Source organism: Myodes glareolus, chromosome 5 (assembly GCF_982192425.1).
Source record: "Myodes glareolus chromosome 5, mMyoGla1.1, whole genome shotgun sequence".
NCBI lineage: Eukaryota > Metazoa > Chordata > Mammalia > Rodentia > Cricetidae > Myodes > Myodes glareolus.
Window position 1 is genome coordinate 4,458,435 of NC_142030.1, and position 27,786 is coordinate 4,486,220.

Here is a 27,786-nt window from a genome sequence, read left to right on the forward strand (position 1 = left end):
GAAGGGCGGGGAAAGGATATTTTTGAAGGTTCTATAGCATTGCTGAATCTACAGTCTGTGAGTTACGGCTTGGTCTGTCTGTCTTTCTGTCTGTCTTGCAATGTATCCTGTTAGGGTCTTCTATAAGAATGTTCCACCTTAAGACATATTTTACAGAGGGTTTCTCTGTCTTCGTTAATCAGCAACAGCTCACACAGATTTGCTAGCATACTTTGTGTGCTTGTCACTGAAACTTTGTGAAGGTTCCGACACCATGATGATCTGTGTAGTGTTGTTGCAGGCTTGCTGTGGCCACAGGAGAGTTAATGGTCTGTGACTCCCTTTGTCCACAGGACACTTTAAAGTGGGGAGTGCAGGAGCTTGAATTTGAGCCCAGGCCTACCTCCTCCTCCACACAGTACAATAACTTTTAGACATTACATAGATAGTTTTCCACAGGCAGGAGACTCGAGAGAGGGGATTTTAGTGCCTTGGGACCTAGGAGTGCCTTTTGTCTCAGGATTTTGTTAGTGCTTTGCAAAACCACTTAGGATGTTTTCAGCCTACGAGGACACTGCCCTTTTGAGTTGGTATTTTTAAAGCATTCCAGGCAGCATGTGCAGGGCACGCGACATGTCATCAGGTGATCGCGTGGGGAAGCTGTGCAGAGCTATCACACTGGAAAATCTCCTATGCGTGTTCACATTGTACGTGTCATTAGAGCTTGTGTTTGAGCCGCTGTGCCATCCTTGTGGAGTGGAGCATGCCTGTTCTGGGTGCCTATTTTCTCACGAGCAGGCCTTCATGAGCCGTCACCAGCAGCACAAACAGAATTTAGCATAAAAACTTTCTGCTTCAAGCTGAGGTTTTTGACCCCACTGCTAATACAGATGTCCTCGTAATTCCCGCTCTTCAGCCTCCTTTGTAAACAAAGGAGTCGAAAAGGGAAAATTGTGTGAGTGATTGCGGTATTAAATGACTAGAGGAAGTCATTTGAATTCTTTAAAATCCTCTTTCAACTTTAGTTTCAGATTGCCATGTTCTTACATCGTGAGTTTCTTATGTGGGCAGGACCCGGGTTTGGAATACAGCCTGTTTATCAGTTGACAGTGCGGCTCCATTTCATCAAAAACATTGTAAGGCCATGACGTGGCTTTGATGATTGCGTGCTGAGCACTGCAGATGTGCAGCATGGCCTGTGGTAGCTTCGCTCCCTGGGCCTAAACCAAGCTGTCGTTCTGTCCATAAGTGTTGACTCTCATTGACTCGTAGGGCGATTTGACAAGACTGTTATTGAGGAGAGACGCCAGTGCGCCGAAGACTTGCTCCAGTTCTCTGCCAACATTCCCGCCCTGTACAACAGCAAGCAGCTGGAGGACTTCTTCAAGGTTCGTAGTCTGTGTGGGTGTGGAGATTCAGGGGGGGCTCCTTCGCTCTAGAGTTCTGATCTGTACGAGGAAGCAGAGGTTCCAGTGCAGCATCTGTTGTCTGCGGCAGGGGAGAGCATCCCTAGTCCTCTGTCGGGTCGGGGGAGAGAAGGTCTGCATTCCCCTTGCCATCTGATGAATCGATTGTCGTGTTGGCGCAGAAGACGGCAAGCTGGACATTAAAGCACAAAGGCGTCAGTATTTCAGTGACGCAATTGCTTAAGGATTGTCCGCCTCCTTGTCCATGATTAGAGTAGTCAGTCCATAAAGTCCCGTCATGGCATCCCTGCTGTTGCCAGTGTGGTGACTGCCATCTGAGTGTGAACAGAGGAACAATAGCTCTGTGACCTGAATTTGTAAACTTAGATGCATGATTAAAGGAGTGATCGCGTGGAGATTCAGTTTTAGTTAATTCTGAAACAGGATTCTGCACCGTAGCCCAGTGACTCCCGTGATCCTCCAGTGCTGGGTTTGGTGGCAGGAACGCCACGCCTTGTTCAGCAGTCAGGAGCTCTCGCTGTTCCTGCAGAGGACCTGGGTCTGACTCTTAGCACTCACATGAGGTGTGCACAACTGCCTGTAACTCCAGTTCCAGGGGATCTTACACCCACTGGCTCTGTAGGTGCCGCACATCTGGGCGCACATACATGCATTCAGGCACACAAATCTACCCATAAAATAAAATAAAATAAAAGTCTCCTTACTAAAGATAACTTTAATTTCTTTATGGTGTACGCAGGTAGCTTTCCCATATAAGTATCTTCTCAGATCATCGGAGGTGCTATGGATAGATTATTTATGATTTGATAAAATCTAATGACTTTCTGATGAGCCCCACACTAGTTAGATGATCAGGCCCTAAGAACACTGTGAGTTGACCAGCTGCTGGGTTTTGTGAGTTTTTTTTTCTCTTTTTTTGGTATTAGTACATTTTCTTAAAATCGGTGGCAGATTTTAAACAATGTGCTCTCACAATATAGCTGGTGTGGAGGTACATATCTTTGATTCCAGCATTCAAGAAGCACAGGCAGGCCACCCTGGTCGACATAGTGGGTTTCAGGCCAGCAAGGGCTAGACAGTGAGACCTTGTCTAAAAAAGTTACATTAAGCGTGGTAGTATTATTAGAAATATGAATTAAAAAAGGAACAGATTATCTTCAGAGCAGCTTAGGTTTGCAGAGAGAGCCTGTGGAAGTCATTTGCCCCTGTGTCCTCTGTTTCCCCCGAGCGTGGCTGTGACACATCTTTACCGTGGAGCCAGACCGATGTGCTTTCCTGACGCTCTGCAAAAGTTAAATCCATGGGTTAGCTCGCACAGCCTTGTGAGTGCTTCTTTGTTCATTGCCCATCTTTCTGTGCTCTTATTGACAAGGCTGCATGATTGCTCTGCCCTTCCAGGGTGGGGTAATTAATGACGGCTCTGCACTAATTGGTCCTGCTGACGAGTACCCAGACTCCCTGCCTGACACCTTTCCTGAGTGTGGTGCGGAAGGTAAGACACTTTACTCTTGTGCTTCAGAGGCTTCGGTTGCAGAGGATGCGGGTCACACTGCGTTGGAACAGCAGCTGTTTCCGAGAGTTGGAGGGCCTTCCTTTAGCTGATGTCCACACAGCGGTCCTGGGCTGGCTTGGTGATGCCTCACATCTGCCCGGCAGCTTCGCCCTGATGACATAGCGAGGGAGTCAGACCTCAGTAAGACATTCCATGCACAGACAGTGAACCTTGCTGTGAGTGCCTGCCTGCTGGAGTCTACCCAGCGGTACCTGACTCTTAGTCCATGTCAAGGCCAACTTTAAATGAGGCCTGTCACCCGGGAAGAATTAAGCCCCATAGGCGATGGGTGCTTCTTTTCTCTAACTTTAGCATTGACTTGAGAGTCATAGGCCGTGAGGGGAGTATAGAGTCAGTGGTGTCCACAGTAATTCTTCATTGCCTGTGGGGATCCAGGTGAGGCGGAAAGGCTACCCAGAGCCCATTTCATATGGACGTTGTCCTGGATGGGAGTGATTTGGAGACCTGTCTGTTTTTAGTGATGGACCAGGACGGAAGCAGAGGAGTCTTGTGTTTGGAAATGATTTTCCTTGGAGTGGTGTTTTAAAATGTTGAAGGGTGTTGAAGGTGCATAGATGGTGGCATCCTCTCCCTCCAGAGGCGTCGAAGCCTGGCTGATCAGTTCTACTGAAAGACATCTGCAGAGCCCTCCATCGGCCCGCTTCTCCCAGCTACACCCCACCTTCTAACAGCTCTGTAACTTTCAAAAGTGACACCACTGACAGGGAACCAGTTTGGACACATGAGCCCGTGGGGGACATTTCACACTCAAAACCACACACTTGCCAAGATAGGAATCCAGACTGAGGAGGGCCGGTCTTTTTCATCAGGTCCCACAAGAACTACATTTATGTCCTCTGAAGGTGATGTCCTCCTGGGATCTCCTGCTGTGTCCCAGCTCTGTTGGTTCTACTTGGTCACAGTTCCACCAAGGAGCAAGCATACAAGCCTCTGGAGAAGTTCACATCCCAGACAGACATGCTAAGTGATTATTATGATAGTCGTTGTTTGCATTTTAAACGTGTGATTGGTGAATTCTAGTTTAGTTCAAAAGGAAAGTACTGATGGAAACACGGAAATATGGGCTTTCTCTTTGTTTACGATGGCTGCAGTACAGGACCAAAGAGTCCTCCTTCAGACCCGAGTGTGAAACAAGAACATCAGAGGATTTGTTTTCACATAAAATGTACATTTTTCTTAATTTTAAAAAAGATTTTCTCTTATTTTATGTGTGTGAGTGGCTTAAGTGCATATGTGTCTGTGCACCCACATGTGTGTTTGGTGCCTTCGGAGATCAGAGGAGGGTGTCAGGTGCCCTGGAGCTGGAGTTCTGGACAGTTGTGAGCACGTGCTCTTACCCCTTTCCTGCCCACATGTGACACCAGCTCCTCTCTTTCTCCTCTGTGCAGAGCAATTAGGCCCCATCCCTGAAGGTGAGAGGAGGGCTCACTGTTCACGAACACTTCTCTTCTATTTGAAACGTGTGTTTTATTAGAATTACTGAGATGGTGGTGGACACGGGAGCACAGCCTGTGGGAGGGAGCACTTCTCTCCTCTGCTAGCCTGCTTGAGGGATGCAGGTGGCCTTGCTGCTAACCTGCTACATTTTAGATAGTTTTTTTTTTTTTTAAACATTGGAGGAGGATTACTGGGAAGGTGCAAAAGGACTAAAAAAGTCTATTTTATAAGGCTGGCTAAGGCCTCTGTGGTGAGTTGCTTGCTGTCTGAGAGTGAGGATCTGAGTTCAGATCCTGAAAGCTCACAGAGTCAGGTGCTACTGGAGGCGTGTGCAGTCCCACCACCCTACAGAGAGGTGGGAGGTGGAACCAGGAGATTCCCCGGAAGCGTGTGGGACAGCCAGCCTGTGGTGTGCTGAGCCAGCTAGCCTGTATGCTGTGTCCTCTGTGTCCATGCTCACACACAGGAACATGCATGATACACATATATGAAAATTCACAGAGCATTAAAATACCCTTTGTTTTTAACTTTTTCTTTGTGTTATTTTTATTTAGTGAATTTAATGTCTGTGCTTCAAGGCATTCACTTTAAATATGAATATCCTTAAGTTGGCCAGTTAACTAATAACATGAGTCTGTTTTAGGATTGACCTAAAGTTATCATGACAAAACAGAAAGTCCAACTAAAAGCAGTTTGCACTCAAGTAGATTTTTATTCTACAAATGTCCACAAGGTGGCACCATGAGAACTCAAATCTTAGGGCTGGGCTTCCTCTCCTCCATCCTGTGTCCTAGAGGAGAGACCCTGCCAGCTCGAAGGAGTTATGCTTTTTGTTCATAAGTGCTTGTTCACTCACTATCGCTCTCTTTTCCCAGATAATTAAATTTGCTTCAGTGGGAGATCTTAAAACAAATAGGGGATTTTTCTCCAGATAAGCACAGTCGAATGAGAGCTGGTGGTGCACAACTGTGGTCCCAGCACCTCAGAGATGGAGGCAGGAGAATCAGGAATTGAGGTCAGACCTACACAGTGAGTTTAAGGTTGTTAGCAGAGTTCCTTTCTCAAAAAACCAAACCAACCAAAGCCCTGAATAAACAATATAGGTAACACACGTGTGAGAGTGTCACTGTGTGCCTGTGTGAGGTGAATACACACGTGTGAGAGTGTCACTGTGTGCCTGTGTGAGGTACACACAACATGTGAGAGTGTCACTGTGTGCCTGTGTGAGGTGCACACACGTGAGAGAGTGTCACTGTGTGCCTGTTGTGAAGGGATGAGGACATACACGGTGGAGGAAGCTCAGGCTATGTCTGGGGAGATGGCGCCGCTGAGTCTAGCTCCCAGAATCCGTGTTGGATGGCTTCACAGCCTCTTGTAACTCCAGCTCTAGGGGATTTCATGCCCTATTCTGGCCTTGGAGGGAGCTGCATGGATGTAACATGGATGTACACTTACACACATGCATGTGAAGGATGACTGAGTTGGAACCCGGAATCCACAAAAAGATGGGTGGTGGAACAACAGGCCCCTGAGCCAAAAGGGAGCTGGGCCAGACAGAGCTTAGCCGTGTTTCCTCTGGGCTGTACTTGAGGTCAGCACCGGCTTTTGAGGTCCATTCTGTTCCCAAGATATCCACAGCAGAGTCTTTGGGACTCTGTCATTTCTCAAAGGTAAAGCGTAGGTTTGCTATGAACCTTGGGACTGTCAATGACTGGCTACTTCCTGGTTTGTAGCTGTCGCTAGCTGTTGAGTACCAGAATCGTGACTAGCGCAAGGCTCTGGATTTAGGGATTTTCTCATAGGCATATTTAGAAGGGCCAGTTCCTTTTCTTTTAAAAAATGTATTCATCAACAATTTCATATATGCATATAATATACCCCTACACCCTCTCACACTTCCCTACTCTTTCTGGACCCCTTTTTCTCCCTAACTAATCTCCCTCCTGCTTTTCCCTATTTAGTTTGAGTGACCCCCTGAGTTTAGTTAGGATTGCTGATGAGTGTGGGTGTTGACTGTTAACTGGAGTATGGGTTTCTTTCCTTGGTTAGTGAAGAAAATGACTGCTCTCCCTGTGGCCATTAGCTGCCATCAGCTCCCCAGCTAGGGGTGGGGCCTCACGAGGTTCTCCTCTAAGAAGGGCTTGCTTCTTATCAGATCCGGTTCTGTCAGGTTCTTGTGTCCTCTTCCTCCTGGTAATCTTGGTCCTGGGCTGGGTGCTTTTTTCATGCATGTAGCAGGAGTGACTGCTGCTGGGACAAGTAGAGACTCCCTTTGGTTGACTGTGGCAATGTTTGAACCGCAGAGTCGAGTAGAGGTGATGAGCTAATAGTAACGAGGCCACGTGTTTTATGGATAGTCACCCACGAGAGGCCACCTGTTGTCAAAGGAGGCTGCTCTCTTTGTGCAGATGGTCTTCAAATGCAGGGCTCTGATGGCTCGCAGTATAAAGCTCCTGTGTGTGGCAGCTCAACCTTTCCCCCAGGCCCGTCTTTTAGAGATAGTGTCCTAGGCAGATTTCGCTACACTGCCTGACTCTGAGCAGTTCAAAGCCCAGAGGTGAGGGCAGGCAGGTGGACTGGGATGCTAAGCACACCCCTCGTGTCTGTAGCTGCTTTTTTAACAAGTCACCTGGGGCCCTCTAATAGCACCGAGACTGGAATTTCTGTGATCCACACCCGGAGGCAGGAGACTTTCATGGAACCTTTGACTTTCCCTTGTATCACTTCCAAAAGAAGAGTAGGGGCCCGTGGAAGGGTGCTCCTCTGGTGATGTCCTAAGGGTCCCTGTGAGGGCGGGTTGGCTCTGGGTTGGTTTAACTCTGGCAGATAGTCTGTGTGTTGTGTAAAGTACGCGTGCTGCCTACCCCACCCACTGCTCCTCCTCCTCAGCGAGACTCAGCCTATAATGTGCTTGTCACTCCCTGTGGCATATGTATTCACTCTTTCTGGGCTGTAGTCTCCACTTCATGTGATGCTCAGATGTATTTTTATATAAAATAGACTGAGTTGTAGGGCCATATTGAGTTGCTGAGCAAGACTATGTCAGCAGATGTAAATAAAGTAAGTATTGACTTTCACATGTAATGTCTACACATCTGTATGTGTGCACATGTGTACACTTGTGTTATCTATATCTGTATGTGTGCACATGTACATATGTGTATTTACATGTCATGTCTGTTCATCTATATGTGTGCACATATGCATTTGTATTTATATTTCTATCCTATACAGCTGCACATTGTGTGCATATATACATGTGTGTATTTACCCAGTCTGTCTCCCTGTACATCTATATGTATGCACATGTATGCATAATTTGGGTTGCATTTGCTGAAGAATAAAGTTGTAAAAAGCAGGAGGAAGTGAAACTATGTTCTTAGATTTTTGTGGTCAAAAGCCAAGAAACTGAGCATTCGTAATCATCTGCTTTCCTTCTGGTCCTGTTGGGAAAGGGAAGTCAGGTGCGGCATGAAACAGCCGTGAGGCGGAGGAAATGGAGGTTCCAGTGAGGAGGCTGTGATGGGTGATGGGGCACTGCTCAAGTCGAGAGACACTGGAGAACACACAGGAACTCCCAGCCCTTCCCTCCTTCATTGTCTGGATACGTAGACTCTTCCTCCAGTTGAATTTCTAATAGTTTCAGTACAGTAGTTAGACAATGACAACATTAAGGAAATAAGTTTGCATTAATACACATGAAGTGTTTTAAAATTACTCATAAAGTTAATAAAATTTTAAGAATAGTGGGTGAATAACTTTTGGGTGCTGTAGGAAGACTTTGACTATGAAATGCTGTCTACCAGGTGCCGTCTGTGTGGCTACAATGTCAAGAACTGACCGATGTTATGGTCCAGTGATATCCACTAGAAGCTGTGGGTCTAACGGAATCTGTTCCTTTTTGGAGCGAGGTGGTCCTTTATAGGGACCCTAAGAATTTGAAAGAAAAAAAAAAGAACAAATGAAAACAATGCTATGTTGACGAGGTGCCAGAGTCATGTGTGAAGCTGATTTGAACATGGAGCTTAGCCACTCATCACCTCTTCTTCCTTTTACTTTGTTTGGTGGGAAGTGAGCCATCGAGGTCACCACAGGCGACGAACTGGCCCCTGGCTGTTTTCCTTTGGCCTGTGAACTAAGAATTTTTTTTAATGTTATTAAATGATTGAAAAATCACAAAGAATATATTAGTTTTTGATGTGACATTCCACGCAATTGAAGTTATAGTGTCCACAACTGAAGTCTTCTGTCCATGCTCTCTGTCCAGGTGGCCAGCATAGAGTCACAACCGCAGCAGACTGTGGAGCTACAGGACTTGAGGCTCTTCCTAGACAGGCGTTTGCAGTCTGATCCACTTGCAGCTCTGCTCCAGTGGTGACGGCTTCCTTTTAAAATGCCATTTTATGAATTTGGACATTTCATGGTCAATGGTAGTGCTGATCTGGAGATGTAGTTCAGTAGTCAGATGCCTGTGATAAAGATTTGGTCCCCAGAATCATCAAAACGCCAAACCAAACCAAGCCCTGCCAAACCAAAGCCAGCAGACAGCAGTGCAGCTCTCCGGCTGTGCCGAAACTGCTTCAGGCCATGTGCTTATGAGCCTTGTCTCAGAATCAGCAGCTTGATGGGTGGTGGAGCCCTGTATGTGTTCCTGAGGTCTCTAAGAACCCGTAAAGCCAAAACCTTGTTAATAATGCAGTCACCTGAGACATTTTTATTGCACTGACCTTTGCACTGAATGTCACACACAAAAACAATGAGAATCAAACTGTTGGAGATGATGACAGAGGACTCAGACTCATTGTCACACATACTCATGGTTAGGTAGCACCGCCTCCTCAGGGTGCTCTGGAGACATCGGTGAGAGGTATGTCCACTGTCACATCCCACGCTAGCACCCTGGGAAGCACAAATAGTGCTCTGCTAAGTCACCAGGCCTGTGAGAGGGAAGGCAGATGTGAGTGGTGGAGCTGAGCTTGGGAGCCATTTTGCCTAAGCCAGTAGCGGATAAGCAGATGCCATTGCGCTTGTGCCTATGGTGCAGTTTTTTTCTTGAAATGAGCTGAGCTGATTTTTCAGGGAAAACAGCCCATAGTATTTGTTGCCAACGAAACAGAGTTTTCCTCCTTGAGTTAGGACGTCTGTGTCACTGTGTCTGCCACTGTGAATCTGACCGTCTCCCAGAGTGACTTTTATACCCCAGTAATGAAAGGAGAGGCTGAAAGTCTGTGATACCCAGGGAACTGACATTTTTAAAATAATTGATTTGTTAGGCTATAAACAGCATAGATAACAGATTATTCAAGACAGATCAATGGATTTAAATGTAGTGAACCCTACAAATGTCACTGTTCAGATTTTATGTACTGCACATTGCAGTCATCCTGAAGGCAGCGGCACTGTAGAGTTTAGTGTTATACAGGAAAACAGGTACAACGCCACGGCTCAGCAGTCAGAGTGTTTGCTGCCAAGCCTGGTGCCCTGAGTCCGGTCCCTGGGTCCAACGTGGTGGAAGGAAAGACCTGACTCCACAGACGTGTCCTCCGTCCTCCACACAGCCCCCCCCCCAAGTAATAACAAAAGGGAAAACAGTAGACACTTTCTCTTTATCCCTGTCCTCCAGCCACAACCGCGTGATGCCCGACAGGAGCCGAGGGTCAGAAAGCCCTCATATTCTCTTCTCAGACACTGAGACTTTAAAAATATGAAAGATTGCCACTTCTCCCAATATGTACTTTTTGTTTTGACAAATGTGTAATTATTTTAGTGTTTTATTTTAAGAGATTTGCTTTATCTCATGTGTATGAGTGTTTGCCTGCCTGTATTAATGTGTACCATGTGTGTGCGTGGTGCCTTCAGAGGCCAGAAGAAGTGGTTGAACCCTTTGGAACATAGATGGTTCTGAGTTATGGTGTAGCATCAGATGACCCAAGCTGAGACAGTCTGCTAGAACCTGCCAGCCACCAGTAGGCCACACTGCCCCAGCTGAGCTGGTTATGGGAAGATGGGTAGTCTGTGTAATCTGTGCCCCTGTGGCTACTACTAGTCTCATGTTGACTCCTGTGTTCCTCATTCCAGGCTTCTCCAGTGACAGTGACCTCCTGTCCCTGACTGTTGATGTGGACTCTCTTGCAGAGGTAGATGATGGAATGGCTTCCCGTCAGGGCTCTCCCAGTAAAGCTTTTGGTCTGAGTCTGTCTACGGATTCTTCGGCAGCAGGGACTGTTGCTTCTGACAGTGAACCGAGCAAAGCGGAAGACCGGGAAAGCCGCAGCCTCTTCCCCAGCAGCTTAAAGCCGAGGCTTGGCCGAAGAGATTACCTGGAGAAGGCAGGGGAGCTTATCAAGCTGGCTGTGAAGAAGGAGGAGGAAGACGACTATGAAGCTGCTTCTGACTTTTACAGGAAGGGTGTTGACCTGCTCCTGGAAGGTGTGCAAGGTATGGTTTGCCCACAGTCAGGTTCTGGGACAGCTTATATGCTGAGGAAGTGAGAAACATCTGTACTGTGCCCGAGCACCCTGTGTCTCCCGCATTCAGGGCTGGAAACGAGAAACTCCCATCAGTGATGTCATTGCAGGTGCTTGACACTGAGCAGTCTACGAAAATGGATGATCGCAAAGAGTGGCACCCACGAATGCTGTGTGGGCGGCAGTCTTCCTGCTGCCTGGGCCGCAGTGTTCACAGAGCCCTCCTGGGGACTGTCCGTGAGTTCACTCTCAGCGCACCGTGACAGTGGAGGCTCTTGGTTTGCCCCCCACTTCGCCCTTTGTTAGCTGAGGTGACTGTCACCTTTAGTTAGTGCAGTGACAGGAGTGTGTGGAGCTGAGCATAGTTTAGAGTCTTTAAGTAGAGCTTACTTGTTTTTGTTTAAAGCACCACGCTTTATTTTTGTAAGTTTTTTCCCATCCCAGACATAGAATGAAGTGCCCCATAGTTAGTGAAGTGACTTTTTGGACAGGTTGCGTCATCAAAGGCTGATGCAACTTTCTCAGTGTCTAGAAAGCCATTCCTGCTGCTTTGACCTCTTGCTACTGCTTCTTACCTTCTGACACCTCAGCATTTTCTCTCTGTGCACCTGGGGTCCTGTTATCTAGAACCTTCTCCTGTCCTCTTCTGGAGTGTGTGTATGTATGTGTTTTCACACTGCTTCTTATCAAACATTTTGACTGAATTTCTTCTTAAAAACACTTTTTTAGATTTTATTTTATGTGTATGAGTGTTTGCCTGTCTGCCTGTCTGTGTATGTACCACATGGGAGCTTGATGCCCTGGGAAGAGAGCATCAGGTCCCCTGGAATGGAGTTACAGACAGCTGTGAGCTGCCGTGTGGGTGCTGGGAACTGAATCAGGATCATCTGGAAGAGCTGTCTGTGCTCTTAACCACCAAGCCATCTCTCCAGCCCGATTCTCTGCTTTAACCCTCATTTCTATCCTGCTGGTTACCTCATTCCTCAGTACCCTAATGTCTGGAGATTGTTTTGTTTGTTTGTTTGTTTGTTTTTTTAAGTTTTATTTTTTTCTTTTCATTTGTCCCTTATGACTCTGCACAGTGATGAAGATCGCTTTTTAGTTTTGTTTGTAGTTGTGTGGGAGGGCAGGCATGTGCATGTGAGTGTATTTTGGCTACAGAAACAAGAGATCCTCTGGAGCTGAAGTTACAGTTGTCTGTGAGCTGCCTGATAACTTGACTCCTCTGGAAGAGCAATATGTGCTGTTCGCGGCTGCGCCAATCCCTCCAACCTCATCTTTTTACTGGGCCCTGGAAGTATGTGTGGGTTTGCTAACTTCTGTTTGCCTAGCATTTTGACTGATTCTCCTCTTTCACAGGGGGTCATGAGCTACGCGTTGCTCTCCCATTCACCTGCCAGTTTCTAAGATGGGGTCGCTCTTACTGCTTCCCTCAGCCGCTGCTCTCCGGCAGGGCTTTGCCTGAGTCCATCACTGCTCTCCGGCAAGGCTTTGCCTGAGTCCATCTCTGCTCCCCGGAGGGCTTTGCCTGAGTCCATTCTTCTGCTGTTGTGCTAGCAGAGTCTCAGGAACGTAGAGACAGATGCCTGTGTCCTGATGCCATCTTTACCTGGAGGGTCAGGCTGTACAGTGGGGGTCACGAAGCTGCCAGAGACATCTGTGTGCATGGAAACGTAAGGGGTGGACTCTGCTTCCTTTGGCTAGTAGCTGCCACCGTGCTGATGTTGCTGGCTGCATTTGTTTGACTGTGACATGGGCTTCGGTAGCTGACTACCTGTGGAACGTTTTGACATTTCAGATTGAGAAACCAACTCTGAAGTAATTCCTTTTTATTTTTTGACTGGAGGATGATTTTGGACACAATTTTCTTTTTAAGGCCTTACATAGTCTTGTTGGGGTTTATGTGCGGAGTATTCTGTCTAAAGGGTCCTTCATTTCTGTTCTTTTTCCTAACTGCCATCTTGAATTGGGGTTCACAGAGTATATTATAAAAATGTATATTACATTTTTCCAAACGTAATATACCAGCTTGTTGGAGCATTGTGGAGCCACATCATTGTGACATCTTTCTGTCTAAAAGATACTTGGCCTTAGTAGGGACACTTCATAATGTTGCCACTTGATGGCACCAGAAAAATAAAAATCGTTGCTTCACAATGAGAAGTATAAATGCAGATGAGCAAGTGACAAAGACACATTCAGTTGGTTATTTGCTCAGCCAGTTAGAGTGGGGTTGTATATCAGACTTGCTGCAAAGCACACTGAGTGTCTGTCTAAAGTCCAGTTAGCTGTCTAAGCCGTTTCTGTCTTTCTGTGTACGTCTGTCCGAAACCACAGTGTCCCGTCTGCTCCTGATAAGGTTTCATTGTTAATGCGCCATCCAGAAAGAGAGCAATTGACCCACCGCTTGTAGCGCCGCAGAGTTTGCTCCCCACAGATGGCTTTCTTCAGACAAACTGCAGGAACCTCAGCTACTGAGTTCTAGTTTTTTGTTTTCTTTTCTCACTCTGCTTCTGTCTCTGGAATTCTGATTATTTATAAGGAATATGTGCTTCAGACCATGCAGTTTTGCATGTGGCGATGTGTAAAGTGTGACATCAGAGCAGCGAGCGTAGTCCCAGGACTCTGCAGAGGAGCAGTGCTCGTTGTCCACAGGGCCTTGTCTTGGGGTTCGAGCTTGTACTTGGTTTGACATTCACGCTCAGAAAAGACCCCACCCTGGGGAAGGTTTATTCTGGCGTGACAGAATGTTACTGGATGTCCTCAGAGTCAGTGCATCTACAAATAAAGAACTACTGCCTAGCTCTTTCTAGGCAGTTTGTTCTCATGACTGGTTTGGGTCTACATGCTTTTGGTGGTTGTTTCTGGGCCTCTGGTAATTCAGGGGGTCTTCTATAGAGAAGTCTGCAAGCTTTGTCTATGGTTCTCACAGGCTGGAAGCCTGTCAGGTCGTTGTAGAGCTGTGGAAATTCTTTTTTATTTAATTATTTATTTATTTACGTATTAATTTATTTTTTTACAAACTAGCATCTTCACAGCAGGGACTAATGCAAGCATTGTGGTGCAGACCTGCCCGTCAGCAGTAAGCACTTCCTGTTACAGGGGCCTTTGCCCTCTGTGACCCTGACTCTCCTGGAGATGGTTCGCAAAAGGGAGAAAGTACCGTTTTCTAGACTCAGGTTGCTATGGATTTAAAAGAGAAAGTCTGAAAGTCAAGGTTGCAGGAATTAGCTTGAACCTGTGTGGAGAATGGGTAGTCCATTCCAAACCATCCTTCCATGTCCCCTGCGTCCTCAGAGTGACCTTGTTGGGAGAGTTAGGATAATACAGCATGGCAAACCGTTGGCAAAAGGCATTAATGGGTTGTTTAAGAGGCAAAGGCAGCCTGTCCTATGTTAAAAACCTCTCACGGCACCAGTGTTTTTCTTATGCTATTTTTAATTTTCAGGAAAGCCAAAGCCAAATTCTAGCTAGTCATACTGGGCGTTGTCTAGGGACACTGAAATTTAGCGGATGCAGATAGTTAACACGATGACCCCAAATCTTGGCTCTTACTTAGCAACAATAACTATTTAAAGCAGGAATCCGCCAGATGTCAAGCATTATTCCAGTACTTTCCCATGGTCCCCTGGGAGCCACAGAGCTGGTCTTGCTGCCTTCGACTGGTGTGTCGTGGTTGCCAGAGTGGCACGTTTACTCCTCCTGAGGTGACCTCAAGCCCTCCCTTTGAGGTGAGGAGGCCGAGACCTAGTGGAGTTGTGCTGCCGTTGGTCAGGGGCAGTGATGTTGAGCCAGGGTTCAGTCTGGGCTTTTCCACATGCAAACCTTGTTTCCTGGCTGTGATGCTGCATAGTACCGTGTGACAATGGCATCCCTCAGCCCCTTGCCTCCCGGTCTATGAGCATCATGATGTGGAGGCACAAGCTCGGTGCATGCTGAACTTGACTGCACATCCCTTCCTTTTCCACCTCCTGTTCCTCGTTCCTTCAAGCTTCCAGGTAATCATCCACAAGCATTGTTTACATGTGTGTGCCATGCATGGGGAGAGTGAATTACATCATGATTGTGATGGCTCTTTCTGCTGCATGTGTCTGTGGTGCGTAGTGACATAGTGCACATCTCATGATGAGTTATGTGTGTGTGGTACATGGTGACATGATATACATCTTGTGATGAGTCACATGTGTATGTGGTGCGTGGTGACATGGTGTACATCTTGTGATGAGTCACATCTGTGTCTGGTGCGTGGTGAGTGACATGGTATACATCTCGTGATAAGTTTGATGAGTTTTCTGTCCATGTACACTAGTTTTTCAGGGACTTGATGGCAATGCCACAGTTTTACCCTCTTTCCTTCTCCATATTCCCTTTCCTTTGATATCTCCAGTACACATTATGAAGATTTATCATGAAAAGATCTCCAGAACTATTGTTGATATGGATTTTGTCTTTGGAAATTCTGTTGATGTCTGTCACCACCTGTGTGACTGGTTCTAATGTTATGACTCAATTCACTTTCTACGGTTTTCATTCTGGCAAAAGATTTAATAGCAATGCCCAGCCTTTCCCACAGTGCACACCACCCCAGTTAGACTATGACTGTGCCCCATGCTGTATCATTCATCTCTCCCTGGGCACTGCCTCTTCTTCCTAGAAGAAACCATGAACTCATATGTACTTTTGGGCCACTGTTGAGTCACCAGGCAGGTTCTAAATGAAACCATGTGTCAAGTGTCTGGTTTTAAGACATGCCTGGACCTTGCTGATGGGGCTACACTGTCAGCCATTCTTAGGTGCTGTATGAAGCAGCTGCGGTCATTGATTCTTCCCTTTGATGAGAGTTTCTCACACATTTGGAAACCCTGTGGATTACCATGTTTGCTTTAAAGTGGACAGACAGACAGGACAGTGTGGATCTTAGAAATGGAGAATGCCACTTCAACCCGAGTTACTTGTCTTTCCCGTTAGTGCTATTAACATCATATAACGGACGTGTTTTCCAGCTCACTTTTCCTGCCATTCACTTCAGAACAAACATTGCTGAGCACAAGGACGGCCATGAAAGAAGCTGGTGCATTTTTGCCCATGCGTGTGTCTTGTTTGGGAAGGGGTCTCTCGTTCACTGCTGCAGAAGCTAGGGTGGTTGGCCACCTGGTGACCAGGGATGCTCTTGCTTCCACCCTGTTTTCCTGTGGTGTTCTGGGATTGCACATGTCCACCGTTGCCTTTGACTGTACGTGGGTTATGGGCGTCTGAGCTCTGATTCTTACACTTGCATGGCATACATTTTATCCACTTACGATCTCTTCAGCCCCTGTTGCTGTGTTTTTGGTACAGGATCTTTGTTCGTCCAGAAATCCCTGTGCTAACCAGGCTGTCTGCCTTGTGAGTGCTGTGGTTACAGGTGTGCACACGCACAGTGTGACTATGGACTGTTGTACACGCACACGTGTGACAATGGTGCTCTATTTGTGACAAAGCAGCTCTCCCTGTTACTCGGGTGTCTCACGCTCTGGCTCGACCTTGTGAGCTGGCAATGTTGACTCTTTCACTCTTTTGCTTTTTGCTCTTTTGGGGGGCCACCATGGAGCTCCCAAATAAAACAAAGGCATATTCTTTTTTATAAACGCCTGGCCTTAGCTTGGCTTGTTTCTTGCCAACTTTTCTTAAATTATCCCAGCTCCTTTTTGCCTCAGGACTTTTATCTTTCTCTTCTTCAATCTTATTTTCACTTTTAGTCTGCCCCTTGCTGTGTAGCTGGGTGGCTGCTCCTGATGTCCTCTTCTTGTTATCCTCCCCTTCCTTCTTTCTCCTTCCGGTTACTCTGTCTGCCTACCAGCCTCACCTGTCCTTGCTCCTGCTTTGCTATTGGCCATTCAGCTCTTTATTAGACATTAGGTGTTTAACACAGGCAGAGAATCACAGCTTCACAGAGTCAAACAAAAGCCACACACTTTAAGATAACACCCTCAACAGGGAGTTTTCAGAAGGCGGTTGACCTTGGCCCTCTGGCCTTGGGGAGCATCTCACCTTCCCACGGGAGAGGGAGAGGTTCATCTGTGCAGACGCTGCTGAGCCCCTCCTGGTCTCACTTTCCCCATCATGCCTTGGAACTGATGTTCCCCACGCAGTTGCTCCGCTGACATGCTCTCACCCTCGTTCCCTTCTGCTGGCTGTGCTAAGCCTAAGTCCTCTTTGCCACAGAGATTGCTGCTGTGATGTCAGTCATGCTGTGTTTTTTTTTTTTTTTTTTTTTTAAGGACAACATTTTATTGCTACCAGAGGCTTTATGTGCCTTTTGTTTTTGTTTTTCTTTTGTTCATCTTTTAATACGATTGGGAAAGAGATATTTTCAGGAAATAGTATTATTAAACAAATTTAGGTATTTTATAATGTGAAAATTTCTGTAGTTTCTTTTAAACTCTAAAATAAAGATTGTACTCTTCCCTATAATTCAGTAAATTGCCTTAATTGAGTTTTTCAGATCTTAGCTGTTTGCAACTGCCTAGAAGAATTTTAAAGCGCTGAATTAAGACTGAAATCGCTAAGATCTGAAGCAGGTGGATGCCACTCACTCTCCTCTGCCTTCGCGCCACCAGCATGCTGTTTTCCCTCTGCTCAGACATGGGTAGCGGTGAGCCAGCAAAGACAGTTGGAGGAGTGAGCTCGGAGGACTTTGTGTACATTTATAGAATACCTGATCCTGCTCTTCATGCTCCCACGTGAAGCCTTGCCTCTCAGCTGACCCTCTGTGCCTCAGCTACTGCTCTCAGACCTTGTGTTGGACAGGACTTTTCAGTTATGGGTGACACCACCCTTCGCGACCCAAAGCTTTCCTATAGAAAGGAATGTTAGCCCAGAGGAGTGCCTGGCTGTGTGAACCTCACCCTCCGTGTCTGAGGAAAGATAGCTGGTTGATGTCCTTTGCATTGCCTGCTCTGTCCATGCACTGCCTTTGCCATGTTTCTTGCTCAGGGTGGATCCTGGTGACCATGGGGAAAGAGGGTATCTTCCTTCATAGTTTTAATAAATGCCCAGATTTACTGGCCTGGTATGGTCATGGGCCCTCATTTGTTTTCCTAACTTGGTAAGGGACAGTTACCCTGGTGCGCTGGTTAGAATTGTCCTTGGTTGTTGGACTCCTCCTGCTGGGTAATAGACCTATCGAATGTGGGGAGAGTAGGCTAGCAGCAGGAACAGCAAAACCAATTGACATGCACCCTCTCTCGCCCTCCGGGGGACACGCACCCTCTCTCGCCCTCCAAGGGGACGTGCACCCTCTCTCACCCTCCAGGGGACACGCACCCTCTCTCACCCTCCAGGGGGACACGCACCCTCTCTCACCCTCCAGGGGGACACGCACCCTCTCTCACCCTCCAGGGGACACGCACCCTCTCTCGCCCTCCAGGGGACACGCACCCTCTCTCACCCTCCAGGGGGACACGCACCCTCTCTCACCCTCCAAGGGGACACGCACCCTCTCTCACCCTCCAGGGGGACATGCACCCTCTGTGTACCCTCCTAGTAGTTGTTGTTATGTATTATTATTTCTTGAGCTGCCTGTGTTAAAAGATTGTTTCTTATATTTTTCATTACCTGTGTGAGAGTTGGTTCTCTCCTACCATGTGGTTTTGGGGATCAAGCTCAGGGTGTCAGGATTGGGAGTAAGCACCTTTACTCTCTGACCTCACCACTATTAGTTGTTTATATGTTTTCTCTTATGAGTTCTTAGACTGTAATTACCTGGAGGATAGGTAACTCTTTTGAAAAAATTGAAGTGTGATTGTATGTTTCAGAAAAGTATGTAAGGCGATGACTCTGTATTTCCACACACAGAAAAGTCCCTTGGAACTGATAACTGTACTGTGCAGCACTTGACAGCACCCTCGAGTGTCCCAGGCTCCCTCCCGGCCGCTCCCGTGACACTTGCTGTTCAGCTCTCTTCACCCAAGTGCAGTGTCTGCTCTTTCCTTCCCGTTCCTTGCAGGGATGGGGCTTGTGGCAGAGGTCTACTTCCCCTGGCTTTGCCCTCGGGGCCAGCATCTTGTTTCTCTGTGACTAGTTAGCTTCTGCAGAATCCTTGATGGTATCCTTCTTTCCCGTCTCCTCTTCCGGAGCTCGTGGCACACTGGTTAGTTTCTGTCAGCTCGATAGAAGCTGGAGTCGTTGGAAGAGAGAGCCTCAGCTGAGGAACTGCCTCCATCAGGTTGACATTTTCCTGTTTGATGATTTGTAGGAGAGGGGCTGCCACCTCTGGGCCAGTGGTCCTGGGTAATGTAGGGAAGTGATCTGCGGAGAGCAAGTCAGCAAACAGTGCTCCTCAGGGTCTCTGCTTTGGTTCCTGCTTCCAGTTCCTGCCCTGGCTTTACCTGATAATGGCCCCTGATACTGAAGTGTAAGGTGAATAAACTCTTTCCTCTCTGAGGTGCTCTTGGTCACAGCGTTCACCACGGCCACAGGACATAGACTAACATACCCCTTTTCAGCACGGTTGCTGCTTCCTAGGGACAAGGTTTTTGTTTTGTTTTTGAGATAGGGTTTCTCTGTGTAGCCCTGGCTGTCCTGGAACTTGCTCTGTAGACCAGGCTGATCTTGAACTCACAGAGATCCGCCTGCCTCTGCCTCCCAAGTGCTGGGATTAAAGATGTACACCACCATTGCCTGGGAGAACCCCATTTGAGGTTCTGCTCACCGTGAAACCCTTCTCTGTAGGCAACTCTAGCTCCCAAGTCCCGCTTCATGTGTAGCCATGTTGGCATTAGTTGACAACCTTTCTGGGTTTTTCTGATGTCCTAGTGCCCTTTACTTATTTACTTTTCTTCAAGGAATCACGTATGTTTTTCTCCTGTGTGTCTCCACCCCATAGGACTGTGGCAGGGATCCCCGAAGCTCTGTTGACCTTGGTTTATTTCCCTATTTGCAGATATTCTGAACATCTGGGTTGTATATGGACCTATGTTTTATGTTTTGAGAGATTTTGTGGGGAGAGGAGTTGTTCTCCAAGTCTGAGTGTTCAACGTTATCAGTTGGGATACATGTTGTATATTTGTTGCTACTACTTACCCGTGATTTGTTTGTGCATGTTTTTATTTTTTGTATGTATATACGCGATGAATTCCAAAGTAAAATTTCAATATGATGGCCTTTATCCTGTGACTTACATGTGTGCAGAGTTGCCATGCGTGATGGACCTGAGAAGAGCCGCAGAGGGAAGGGTTAATAGCGGACTCTACTTGTATCCTGTGACTTACATGTGTGCAGAGTTGCCATGCGTGATGGACCTGAGAAGAGCCGCAGAGGGAAGGGTTAATAGCGGACTCTACTTGTATCCTGTGACTTACATGTGTGCAGAGTTGCCATGCGTGATGGACCTGAGAAGAGCCGCAGAGGGAAGGGTTAATAGCGGACTCTACTTGACAGCTGTCGAAGCCAGGCAGCTGTAGAGGACGCGCTGCTCCCTCTGTCGACCTTGCTGTTTTTGTCAAGCAATTTGTTGCTTCACATGTTTGTTAAAATGAAGTAAATCTTCGTGTTCTCTAAGACTGAATCCCTAGCGTTACACATTAGGTAGGCAGGGTGTCTGCCACTGAGCTGCAACCGAATGTGGTGTGATAAGACTATTCAGTGACAAACCATTATTTTTATTGTCCCTTAGGTGGGGAAGATCACAAGGTCAGTAAAATGTTGGTGTAAAAGTTGTCTTGAATGAATTCAGAGCAGCGACAGCCCTTCCCCCGGAAGAGGAAACACTCTGTGGGGGACAGCGAAGGACAAGACCAAGGAGAGAGAAGTGGAGAATAGAGATAAAGAGCCCTAACTTGGGTTTTCTTGAATCCCTACTTGAGGCAGAGCAGTGGCCTGACCTGCACATGGTAAAGGTTCTTCTTACCAAGCTGTCAGGAAGCGTGAGTGGAAGACATGACGGGGAGCTGCAGGCAGGCCAGGCCAGGCTGTGGTGATGTCCTTCTGAATGGCGTGATCTCATCATGAAGGGACCAGAGTGTAGTGTAGTCCAGCAGTGAAGGCAGCCAGTTCCCGGTCCTGGCAGTCTCTGCAGCAGACGTGTGGGGGAAATCTCATTCTGGACTGGAGGACAGGCTCAAGAATTCAGTGCTCCTGATTTGAACTGGGCCCTCGGTCTCCAGGTCAGTTTGTTACCTCATGTCCTGCTAGCAGTGACTCTTTCACCCAGCTTCTGCCTCAGGAGCCATCTCTGTTACCTCAGTGACAGCGTAGATTTCTAGTTCCTCGGCTGACCTACTGCTCTGCCAGCTCCCGCTTCACTCTAAGGTAATGGGACTTCATCTACAGGTTTCTTGGACTCCTCGCTAATCTCAGGATTACGAGACTTGAGTATCGAGCTACAATAGCATTAGACAATAGTAATGCAACCTAAGTCACATGCAATCTTGGAGTTTTTTTCAGTAGTCACATTAAGTATAGTGTATACATGTGTGTGTGCATATACCTGTAGTATGTTTGTGGGTGGGGTGTGTGTGCATCCCTCTTCCCAATTTCTACTGCTGGCCAACATGGGTAACAGTATATATATATATATATATATATATATATATATATATATATACATATATATACATATATATACACACATATATACATATATACATATACATACATATACATACACACACGCACACACACACACACACACACACACACACACACACACACATATATATATATATATATATATTCCTTCCTGAAGCAAAATATCGCATGTCAGTGGAAGCCCATGGTTTCTGAGAAGCAGGAACCGAAAGAGGCTAGGTTTGTGAGACCTTTGATTCTGGACCTGTGCTTCCCTAGGCTGCAGCTCAGGAAGAGGCTGGCACAGGGCTCAGAATTCTGAGCTGAAGAGGCGCAGTTAAACCACTAGGAAAACCAATACTGATCTCTAGTTAGGGCTTGCTAGCTGGAGAGACAGGTCCTGTGTGCCTTGTCTGGACAGATGGTCGCTGCAGTGATGGCAGACTGTACCCCGGGGTACTCAACACTCTGAGCAATGCATACTTATGGGGAAGTCACCACTGAGGGAGCAGGGAGCTACTCTCATGGATGGTTGTACAGAGCTGAGAGGAGTGTCTGCTGCAGAGAGGCAGACAGCCTGACTAATTCAACCATGGGCATGGGGCGGGAAGCTGAGAAGGAGTGAAGGTGCATAGGTGTGTAACGGGTTGTAAAGACACAACCTCAAAGAACCAGACATCTTAAAATAGACTCAAGAATTAAAATATATCCAAAACCCAACAAGGAAAAGTTCACGGTGGCCAAGTGCCAATAAAACAGCCTTCATTCAAAGAAGCAGGGAAATGGATTTACATAAGAAAAAAAGTGAAGTTAGCCAGGGCAGGGACATAGGTGGGGGGATCATCACACAGGGATTTATTATACATGTTCACTGTGTGAGGAAAGTCAGGCAGAAGCAGGAATTACAGAAGGTCCAAAGTGAATCAGAGATGAGAGCTACACTGTCAGAACGGAAAGTGTTCTGTGTGTGTGTGCGTGTGCTTGCGTGTGTGCGTGCCTGTGTGTGTGCGTGCATGTGTGTGTGCTTGTGAAGGACTGCCCATTTGTGAGGATGAGCAGATCCTGGGCTCTCTGTGGCCTGGGACCAGTGTGCAGCTTTTAAGATCCCAGGGATATTGGGGTGTGGGGGACATACCATGGTTGTCTTGCTCCTCCATGTTGGTTTCAGCATTCTCACGACCTTGAAGTTTCACTGGAGACACAAGGTGGTTGTGTCCTCACAGTTACCGTCCATCACGTTAGGTGGGAGCAGGTGGAAGTGGCTCCGTGTTAGACACCGCAGACCTGCGCTCTTACTGCAGCCGCACACACACACCTCAGTTCTCGTGTCCCCGTCAGTGTCTAGAGATGATGCTTTAGGTCATTCTGTATTGTTTTCTCTGGGGAAAGCGTCTGCCAAGTGACCCCCACCCCCGATATTCTAGAAGCCTGTCCTCTGTCCTCTCTTTAATAACAACTTCAGAATTATTTTCACAACTTCTGTTCTTATAGATTGTAACCTATTTTCCTCTTCTTACAGCCTGGGCAATCTGTGTGAATGCATGCACATGTTTGCATGTGTGTGGGCCCGTGTGTGCATGTGTGTGTGTGTGTGTACGCAGACCAGACGCTGATGTCCTTAATCTCCTTCCATTTTATGTGCAGAGGCAGTCTCCTCTGGAACCTGGATTGTCTAGCAGGCCCGCCTGCCCTAGGATCCTCGGGCTTGGCTCTTCAGTGCTGAGATTATAGGCGATCGACCACATGCACTTGAAGTTTATGTGGGGATTTGTATTCTGTCTCTGTGTTTGTCCAACAAGTGGTTTATCTACTGAGCCTTATACCAGGCCTTCTGAGTGAGCTATTAAAGATGGACTCATTGATTTTACGACACATCCGGTTACTGTGGCCAAGGCTGTGCAGTGGGCTTCTAGCTCTCTCCCCAGGCTTATCTGGAGTCAGGCCCTGTCACTTGTTCAACTTCAGCCACAGAGACTTCTTGCAGTTCCCCGGAAGCACTGAGGTCTTTGTGTGCTGGGCTTCCATGTGACTGTGCTTGGGCTATGCCATTGTGCCCCTCAGTTGGTTGATTCCTTGCTCAAGTCTAGTGGCTTTCCTGGAGGAAGGCTTTGCTCAGTTCTGCTCAGGCGAGAACCCCTCTCCTGAACTCTCTTTGAGGTCTGCACCCTTTGGTTGTATTCCTAGTGGATTCCTGTGTTGTCAGTCCTGAGGGGCTCTGTTTGTCTTGTCTGCAGGACCCTTAAGGCAAGTGGTCTGTTTGTCCATCCTTGTCTTCTAAGGCGTGCCTAGTACATAAGACATTCTCTGGACGTATGTCTGCACCAGAGAATCATTCTGTCCTCTGTGTGAGTTAGGCAGGCGTTTGGTGAGAGATGACATGTGCAGAAGGCGGCAGTGAGCTGAATCCTCAAGACTGTGCCAGCAGCCAGCATGTAGGAGCGAGTTTGAGAGTACCAGAGGAGTTCAAATGCCCCCCGGGTGTCACTGGCCCCCCATCATTTGACAGGGTGCAGAGTCCAGCTGCTGAGTGCATTAGTTATGTGCACTATCACGTTTATATTCTAGCTTGTTCAGTCGCAGAGGTATAGTCTTTCCATCCTGATCATGTGCCTCCTGCAGCCCTGGAACTGGGCTCTGCCTTATTTCTCCAGACTCCCCCAGTAAGTCCCTCTACCAGACCTGGCAGCTGGGCAGCTGTCGTTTGCTTGGCTGTGACATTTCTGATCTTTGTGGAAACAGCATATTGATGGATTCCTGTGGCCCAGCATTGCTGCTCATGTTCAGGAGAAGCAATGTCGCAGAAATAATCCATTGGCGAGCATAGGAGTGAAGGTTCATATCAGACAGTTAAGTTCAGACCTGTGGCATTGATTCTTTATGTCTCTAACAGACAGAGCCTTGTTTGTGAGCACTCCTGATGGCCACGGCACGGAGCTTTTGTGCTGTGTTCCAACTTTGGGTTTTTATTTCTTTTGAAAATGTATTCATATTAATTTATTTTGTGTTTTTGTGTGAACACAACATGCACACACACATGCACACACATGCACACATACATATGCGTGCATGCATGCACACCACACACACATACATATGCGTGCATGCATGCACACCACACACACATTTGTATATTTATATGCCATGGTGTGAACATGGCGATTAGAGGGCAACTTGGGGAGTAAGTTCTCTCCTCCTGTGGGTTCCAGGGATTGAACTCAGGTCCTCAGATTTGGCAGTGAGTCCCTTTACCTGCTGAGCCATCTCACTGGACCGCCCTTGTTTTTAGACAGGGTCTTATATAGCTTAGGCTGGCCTGGGATTTGCAATGTGGTCTAGGCTGGTGGTGAACTCCTTGTCCTTTTGTCTTTACTCCTAGGGCTGGGATCACGGGGTGAAGCCCCCACACCCAGCTGTTTTTACTGTCGTTTTGTTTCTCTTGGGAGAAGGAGCTGGGAATAGTTGTAGAGAACTGTGTTTCTTTTGTAATTTTAGATTTCGTCGCCTATGGAAACAGCTTCACATGCTCTGGGCTATCAGGATCAGTTATGGTGACAGCAGTGAAGAGTGTGGTGTGGTCGCTGTGGATCGACTCAGCATCAGCTGGCACAGGCAGAGCGGGTTTGGGAAGCATTTAGTTCTTCTTTGGTCAGCTCACTGTGCACAGGGTGGGCCCGAGGGCCACTGTGTCACTCAGAAGAGGACAACCTCCAAACTGTTGGCCGTAGGGTGGCTTTGCTGACTGTCTCCCATGGGCTACAGTGATGGAGTTTCTACAGGGTCAGAGCCAGAGGAAGAAAGTCAAGATGTTTACCAGCATATGCTCCTTGAATTTTTCACTATTTTCATGCTAACTTTTATGTTGAGAGTTTCATGTTTTAATGACAAAACTATTTTCTGGAAATTATAGCTTGGAAAAAGAGCAAGGCTTTCGTACTTCAGCAGACAGCTAGGTAAAGCGCTGATGGGCGCAAAGTAGCTGTAGAGTTTTATATTCAGATTGTATGAGCAGTAAGCAGAGCATCTGAAATCACCACTTGCACATTGCAACAAACACATCATCATCTGCTTAAAAAAGAGTTATAATTACAGTTGACGAAGCATGGACACCATAAAAAATGCATTAGTGTGGCTTGACACATTAATTACCTGTTTTTGCAGATGTTTTTATGTATTGTTGTGTGAACAGTTTACAAAATAATTACAGGAAAGTCATATGGAAAATAAACTAAGTGGGTGGCTTCCCATCTAAATATTTTCATTCGTGTGAAGCTGTGTGCTGCACAGCTGCAGTGCAGCGCCAGCCAGAGACAGCGACTCCCCAGGGGCGAGCAGGCGACCTCTGTGCTCAGCCCAGCACGTTTTCCTGTCTTCAGCAATACAGTTTGCAAACGCTCACTTCAGAGAACTGGGTTAATCTCTGTGATTACTAAAGAAATCCTTGATTCAGACTGGGAGAAATATAAATATCCAGGAATAATGTAAGTCAAATTAAATAAAAGATAAACACCAAACCCCAAGTGGAAAACTACTGTCATTTTAGCAGTGACAGGCTATTAGGCTCCGTGAGAAAGCCTTAAGCATCAGTCTGTGATTTCTTGCACTAAGAACTGTGATCTGTAACTCGCAGCTTCTTGTGTTTTCATCACTGAACATTGCTGTGTCTAAGTTGCTCAGTTCAGTCTCCCCGTTCTCGTTGGAAGTGTGAACCTGCCTTTTCTTAACAGTTAGCGTGCTGCAGTGAGCAATCTCAGAAGTGAGTGTCATTGGACAAATTGTCAGGTCACAGGGCATGCCTTCTGTGCTTTTACAGGCCATTAAGAAAGGTGTCTTGTACCACTGTGACTGTCAAGGAGGAGAAGGAGTTGGTAGACTTCATCCTACCCACTTGTGGTATGTAATTACTTAGAGTGCTCGTGTTTCTTGTTGATTTGTTTTGACAATTTCAAACAAAATTATGTCAAAATGTCATTTCCCTTTTTAGTGTAATCCTGCTGCTTGGGGACTGTGCTCGCCTATGTTCTTCTGGGTACATTTCAGCTACTTAAGCTGAAGGGACCTTGGTTACACCAGTCCCCAGCTGCACATCCTACTCATTTGTGGTTTTTGAGGAGAAAGGCAGCAGGCATAGGGAGGGTGGACAGTCTCTTCTAGCTGTCACAGTGCGCCCCTCCTCCCTGGCTCCAGCTGGAAAATAAGGGGAAAGTTGGAGAAAGTCAGGATTAGCTGTTAAAAATGTGTGCCTTTCTAAGTCCTGCAATCTCGTGTGCCTGCCTGGGACACAAGCCATCCTCTTGTCTAGCACATGTGTGCCGTGTACCTGCCTGACCATCAGTCACTCAGAGCTTGTTGTGATTGACTGTTTCTGGTATTACAGTAACTTTATGTAGACTTAGCTCTTTTGGAGACTTTGGGTGTCCACTGGATGTCCTGAAATTAATCTCATGGATAATGGGGAGGCCACTGTGTTGTTTGTCAGACCTTGGAATGCTGGTACAGACTTTCATATATGCATTCACTTAGTGATGTTTTATTGAAGGGTCTTCTGCCTGGAATGCTCTGTGACAGCACCGAGGTGACAGTGTTGCTGGGATGATGCTAGCTTAGTGTCCAGGCCTCGCTCCTGAAGGGGCAGGAAGGCCAGGCCAGGGTCCTGCTCAGCCTGAGCAGAGAGAGAGGTGCAGCTTCATGCTGAAGTGGCTCACAGCGGATGAACTTCTGTGCGCTGGTTCTGATGGGTACCATGTCAGTTTGGTTCATAAGAAGGGATGCGGTAGAACTGGCGAGGCAGCTGAGTTCAGAGAGGCATTTCCGACAAGCCTGATGGTGTGAGTCCAGTATTCATACCTACATGCTGGACGGAGACCCCTGACTTCCGCTTGTGTACCATGGCACACTGTAAATAAAGAGTTGTAATTAAGAAGGATTGTGTTAACGGAGCCTGTGAACCTTCTGGGATAGAAAATAAAGTACTTACAACCAGTTGCTCATTTTAACTGATTTCAAAGGAAAAATAAGGAAATTAATATGATATCAAGAAAATAGTTGCCAGGCTGTGGTGGCCCACTCCTTTAATCCTAGTACTCAGGAGGCAGAGTTAGGTGGATCTCTGTGAGTTTGAGGCCAACCTGGTCTACAGATTGAGTTCCAAGACAGCCAGGGCTACACAGAGAAACCCTGTCTTAAAAAGAAACTCAGCAGCAGCAACAACAACAAAAAAAAAAAAAAAAGAAAGAAAGAAAAAGAAAGAAAGAAAACAGTTGTTGGGTCTGGAGAGATGACTCAGTTGCTAAGAGCATTTGCTGTCCTCCAGAGGACCCAGGTTCAGTTTCTAGGACTCACATGGTGGCTCACAAAG

The 27,786-nt window shown here is 47.0% G+C and overlaps 1 protein-coding gene across 7 annotated transcripts in view; it reads left to right on the forward strand.

Annotated features, from left to right (window-relative positions):
- Rps6kc1 (ribosomal protein S6 kinase C1) overlaps positions 1-27,786 on the forward strand; it is a 141,525-nt gene that overhangs the window by 30,505 nt on the left and 83,234 nt on the right. For 5 of the 7 annotated variants that reach the window (XM_087906031.1, XM_087906034.1, XM_087906032.1 and 2 more), the window contains 3 exons: positions 1,252-1,367; positions 2,805-2,898; positions 10,495-10,854. In XM_087906031.1, coding sequence (XP_087762157.1) covers positions 1,252-1,367; positions 2,805-2,898; positions 10,495-10,854 — 570 coding nt within the window. Of the gene's footprint in view, positions 1-1,251; positions 1,368-2,804; positions 2,899-10,494; positions 10,855-27,786 lie in introns of those variants that run through there. The other 2 variants (XM_087906033.1, XM_085687536.2) reach the window with 2 other exon arrangements.